Raw genomic sequence first — 5,310 nt, forward strand, 5'->3', positions numbered from 1 at the left:
TCCATGAATGTTGTGTTCACGAGGATTGGTTTTGCTATCCAAAAAGGTCTAGCGGCGCAGCTTATTGCCCGCTTGCCTTATATTCAAGTGTAAATAATGGTTAATTTTTTCTATTCAAATACTTGTGAAATTTTTGTAAAGAAAACCAAAATCAATTGTATTGACTAACTATAACTGAAATTTTGATCAAAAAAAATTGTTACAAATGCATATATATTCCAGAACTTTAATTTGCTAATAGTAACAGAATAAAGTTTACCAAGTATATCAATCTTTTCTTAAATATTTTTTCAGTTTGTACATTTTCATATTTCAAGTTACCTGTTAATAAATCAGATAAGTAGAATATTTTAAGAATGATACTAGGTGGAAGAAAGAATAAAACCCATCCCATAACTAGTTTTAATTTCCATATTAATATTAACAAAATTATGAGATTATGGAGTTTTGAAACATAATCCCTCAGAGCTACCTTCAGAAAACAGAAAAACAGTAGAAAAGAACTCAATGAAATTGTTGATTTGTGCTACAAGAAGCGGTCTCCATATGATTCGTAATGTAAGTGATAAACTGCAAAGTGAAGTAGCTCCGGTTTGTTGACTGCTTACTGATAGACTATGCTGCTGCTTTGCTTCAAACAGAACAGACACAGAAAAAACTTGCCTTGTAACCGCATGTTATCAACACAAATACTCTTAGTCTAGTTGAAGGGATGTGAATCCATCTGAGTACAAAGTACATGGGAGCCTAGCTAGGAAGAGGGTTTAAATTCTCATCAGTGTACAACCAACAATGGTACCACGACACCGTGTCATTGGAGCTATTTGGCGCCAAGTTGGTCTCTCACTACCAAGTCCGAGAACATCAACATCTGATAATGGCTTAATGTCCCAGTTCCATCTGTCAGGTCCAATGACGCCTCCAATCATGTATAAATCATCACCTAGTCCAATCATTGCAAACCCAATTCTCTTTTTAAAATCTGTTGCTGAACTTACAATCTTTCTCCCTTCTTTGTCTTGCTTTATGATAGATCCATTGCTCATAACACAAAGTGCATCCTGAACTACTGCCATTGGACCTTGAAGCCACTCGCACTCCTCGACGATCCATCTAGCCCCTGCATTGTCTAAAACTTGCACTGTTGACATATCCTTGTGCAGTACATGCATCTTTCCACCAATCACTATTCCTGAACAGGCTGAATTTTGAGTGCGATGAAGATCAGGCATTGGAGTCCATACATCCTTCTCAGGATCGTACATTTCTGCTTGAGAGATTGTTTTTCTACAGCTAGTGAATCCCCCAGCGACAACAATTTTCCCATTCAAAACACAGCATGCAAACATAGAACGGGGAACAAGCATTGAAGCCCGAGGGGCCCACTGTTGGATTATGGGGTCATATGACCAGACTTCGTCGGTTGCAAAACATCCATCGTGATCACCGGTCGAAGGATCAACAGCATCACTTCCACCGCCAATGACAAACAACTTTCCAGCTGCGGATACGGCACCAAAGTGAGCAAGGTGCCTGGTCTTTGAGGGAAGAACGGGAAGGGTAATCCAGAGATCTCTAAGAGGGTCATACAGTTGCCATACATTCTCTGGATCAAAAGCACAGACACACAGGAGATCCTCAGATGAAGCAACCTCCTGTCGAATTTTTGATAGTTCTGGGCTATGAATGGCTGCTTGCCAAGAACGAGAGACAACCTCTAGCTTTGGATGGAGGTAAAAGGGAACGCGTGCAAGGCACCTTATTGCAACAGCATCAGGGAGTCCTTCAATCAGTTCAGACATTATAAATTTATAACCAGTTTCATGTATGTCTGTTATGCCGTCACAACCGACTTCCTGCTATTATCGAAGGTCCACCTGTAATCACAATATTAATACAGTAACATATACAAATATTGTGATACTTGAGAAATTAAAATTCAACAAATCAGAAGCAGCAATAATTTGAAAACTATGTTCACTAGATCAGCAAGTACAAAGTTTGTATTAAAATTTGTGGTCTGCAAAGCACAGTATATTTTAATTGTAATATCAGAAATGAACTTTTCAATATATTTTGCATTCATTGAATCAAACAGCAGCAAGGATAACCACAAAAGCTATGAAATTGAATATAATTTATGATTAGTGAATAATATCTAATAAGCTTCACATAGGGACACATAACACTTTGAGGATTTCAAACTAGTGGTCCATCCCTCCATCTAATGGTGGAAGCAATATTGACAATGTAGACATTGAATCTAATAGCTTAATGTTATCACTTAATGATTCATAATAGCTTCTTATAGCCTTTATATCATTAAGTTTTCATTACAAGGTTCAAAACCACGAAAAATAGTTGTTATTTTGTTAATGGGGGGAATTGAACCCGTGACTTCTATATCAATCCAACCCCACAGGCCCTTTCCCCCAAGTCAACTTATCACTGTGAGTGCTTAATGTAGTAGTATAAATCAGAAATTCACAAAACAACTTAACCATAAATCTCACAAACCAAAAGCAAAGTTTTATGTCACCAAACAAAATGGAAGCAAAGCAAAGGTATAGCCATATGAGGTGTGGGAGTAAGCAACTGCATGATTAGCTGTGTTAAACCCTTAATTCTCAAATAATGAAAAATTACGATGAAAAGATAAACAAGGTACATTTAGCAGCAATCTTTTAGTTTCTTTTCATTTAACAATTTAAGCTTATTTGACATGTCAATTTCTTTGATGAAAAAAGGTGAAGGAAAAGTAAGAGAAAGGAAAAACGAAAAACAAATTGAAATCATTGAATCATGCAATTCAAATAGGTGATATGAATCACACATGTATCCCACAATTTAAAAAATCATTTATAATTCATCACATGATGCAAATTATTGGATTGCTGAATTGTACCAAACCATGTGATTCAAATCATGAATCATGCCGTCCTAACAACTGCAGAGGTACGATAGGTCCTGTGAGGGTTATCTGCCAAGTCAGATCTAATCTCTAAATCATGCCCAGAAACAGCCTTGAACTTTTTACGCTTTTCATATTTTTTTTTGGTTCCCCACCTGATAACATATCAGAAACCTTTGGGTGGGTTATACTAAGGGGGTCAAGGAAGAGTTGGTTTAATATTAAACTTCCAAAGCTGATGTCCAAATCCAAATAACACGGCCATTAAAAGTATAAACTAGGAAATCAAATACCATTATACCAAAGCAAGAGACAACTATTTCATTGAAATTATAAAATGATCCTATCAAACTCCTTTTGTTTTCAAACACACAATAGAGCAACACATTCCTTTGTCATTTCAAAAACCAAGACCGACCAAAAGCAAATGTAAAAGAAAGATTGATTTCTAAAATGACAAATAAACTCCACTGACAAATGTATGCCACAACAAACATATGCAAGAAAACTATAAAAATTGTCCATTGACCATTGCAGAGCAAATCCAAATCCAAATCCACACAAACACAAAAGAACAAGACAAAATAAAAAGCAAGTGTGATCATCATCTAAACACACAAGTTTGTAGAAAATGCAATACATCCAACAACAACTAAGCCTTATCCCACTAACTGGGGTAGGCTAGATCAAATTACGCCATAATGTTTATCATAAACCATATTTGGATCCAACTCATTAATATCTTAATATGGAGTTTCTCTTATAGTTTTTCCAGGTCTTCCTCTACCTCTTGTGATCTGACTATCCTTCATCTAATCTACTCTTGTTACTACAAAATCTACAGGTCTTCTCTCTACGTTCACAAATTCAAATTAAAACGTACATTGAACCAAAAAGAAAATTGACGAAGAACAACTCCAATTCCCAGTTTCACTGCATTATTCAAGAACAAAACAGCAGCAACAGCAATAACAACCAAACCTTATCCCACTATGTGGGGTCGCAAATACAAAAGAACAAAAATTTCCTAAAAAACATGTCTTTTTTACTAAGGAGCAACAAAAAGACCAAAATTCAGTTCTACCAAGAATAAAGCAAATAACAAGGAGTATTACAAAACAAAACAAAACAAAACAAAAAACTAACCTTTTTGGATTGATGAACCAATTGATGCAAAACCAATAACACACAAGTCTTAGAATTAAAATTGGGGTTAAAGCCCTAACATTTTTTCGCAATTAAACAAGAAAATCAAATAGAAAGGGGGTTAAGTACAAGAATTACAACAACCCAGTTGTTATTAACAATAAATAAAGCAATGGGTATCAATCAAGTCCTAAAATAACGAAAATAACGCAAATTGAACATCAATAATGAACCCTACTCACGATTCAATTTACACAGTTATTTCATAATAATAATTAAAAAATTATACAAAAAAAAAAAAAACAAAATTGTTTACCTGTTAACAAAGAAGAAAAGAAATCGGAAAGATTATTGATTGATTGAAAGATGAGAAGAAATTGGATGAGTCGATGAAACGAAAGGCGAAGAAAACGGTACGGTGAAATTAAAACACTTTGTAGAGTCAATGTGAATATATGAATGTGAATGTGTTTTGTGTTTGTGTAATTGTTTTTAGTGTTCCTTTTCCTTTGAGATGAGATTTTTGCTTGTAATTGTTGTCACAATACAAGATTGTGTTTGTGTTTGTGTTTGTGAGATTGTCTAAGTTTTTAGATTAGATATATCACCATAAAATAATACTAGCATATATACTCAAATAAATGTATAAATAGAGAAAGATAAAAAATAAATAAAGCGGATGAGATGATATTACTTTCTTTCGGTTTAATCAGATGTTTCGTGTTCGACTCCACTCTTCAGAGTTTCGGCGCTCTTTATAATCTATCTGACTCGAGAGTTTAATATTTGTAATTGCACACAGATGATACGGATTCAAACAAAAATATATAGAAAGATTATTGGAATGGGAATGACTCTTGTTGGGTAAGGAAGTTGGGGGTTATTTTTGTTGCTATGCGTTAATTAGCTAGCTGCAAAACTTGTAGTTTTGTCTTGCGTGTTCTCCCCGACTTACTCATTCAATGCATACAAGAATAACTTGTTGGCATATTCTTTAAATTCTTTTTTTCATTTCCTCTTCCCTACACTACACCTTATGGAATCTCCTATCCTTTTCTCAAACGTTTTTCTTTTGAGTTTCTCTTATTTTTTGTGTTCATATTCATGTAGGTAGACATGCCAATTGCGCGTGCACAAGGAAATTGACATTATATAATATTGGCCCATTCAATTTCAATACATAGCTGGCTATGTTAAGATTGGATATTGACACTTTAATTTGTTAGGATCAGAGGATTAATCAATTTATAATT

The 5,310-nt window shown here is 34.6% G+C and overlaps 1 protein-coding gene across 3 annotated transcripts; it reads right to left on the reverse strand.

Moving 5' to 3' along the window:
• Positions 1-367: 367 nt before the first annotated feature.
• Positions 368-4,857, reverse strand: LOC146910086 (Galactose oxidase/kelch repeat superfamily protein). 3 transcript variants are annotated; one of them, XM_085726126.1, is made up of 3 exons: positions 4,374-4,632; positions 2,906-3,066; positions 368-1,877 (listed from the first exon to the last, which is right to left on the reverse strand). In XM_085726126.1, exon 3 carries the CDS (start codon positions 1,800-1,802, stop codon positions 765-767), a length of 1,038 nt encoding a protein of 345 aa, XP_085582252.1. In that variant the 5' UTR covers positions 1,803-1,877; positions 2,906-3,066; positions 4,374-4,632; the 3' UTR covers positions 368-764. The 3 variants fall into 3 exon arrangements, with proteins under 3 accessions (XP_085582252.1, XP_085582251.1, XP_085582250.1); XM_085726125.1 differs by lacking the exons at positions 2,906-3,066; positions 4,374-4,632 and adding an exon at positions 4,752-4,857; XM_085726124.1 differs by lacking the exon at positions 2,906-3,066.
• Positions 4,858-5,310: the final 453 nt, after the last annotated feature.

This window comes from Medicago sativa, chromosome 7 (assembly GCF_051527215.1).
Source record: "Medicago sativa cultivar Bolivia chromosome 7, Bolivia_mono, whole genome shotgun sequence".
Classification (NCBI taxonomy): domain Eukaryota; kingdom Viridiplantae; phylum Streptophyta; class Magnoliopsida; order Fabales; family Fabaceae; genus Medicago; species Medicago sativa.

Excerpts from the sequence above, each read along its gene's own strand:
- LOC146910086 (XM_085726125.1), bottom strand. The coding sequence starts at position 1,802 with ATGTCTGAACTGATTGAAGGACTCCCTGATGCTGTTGCAATAAGGTGC.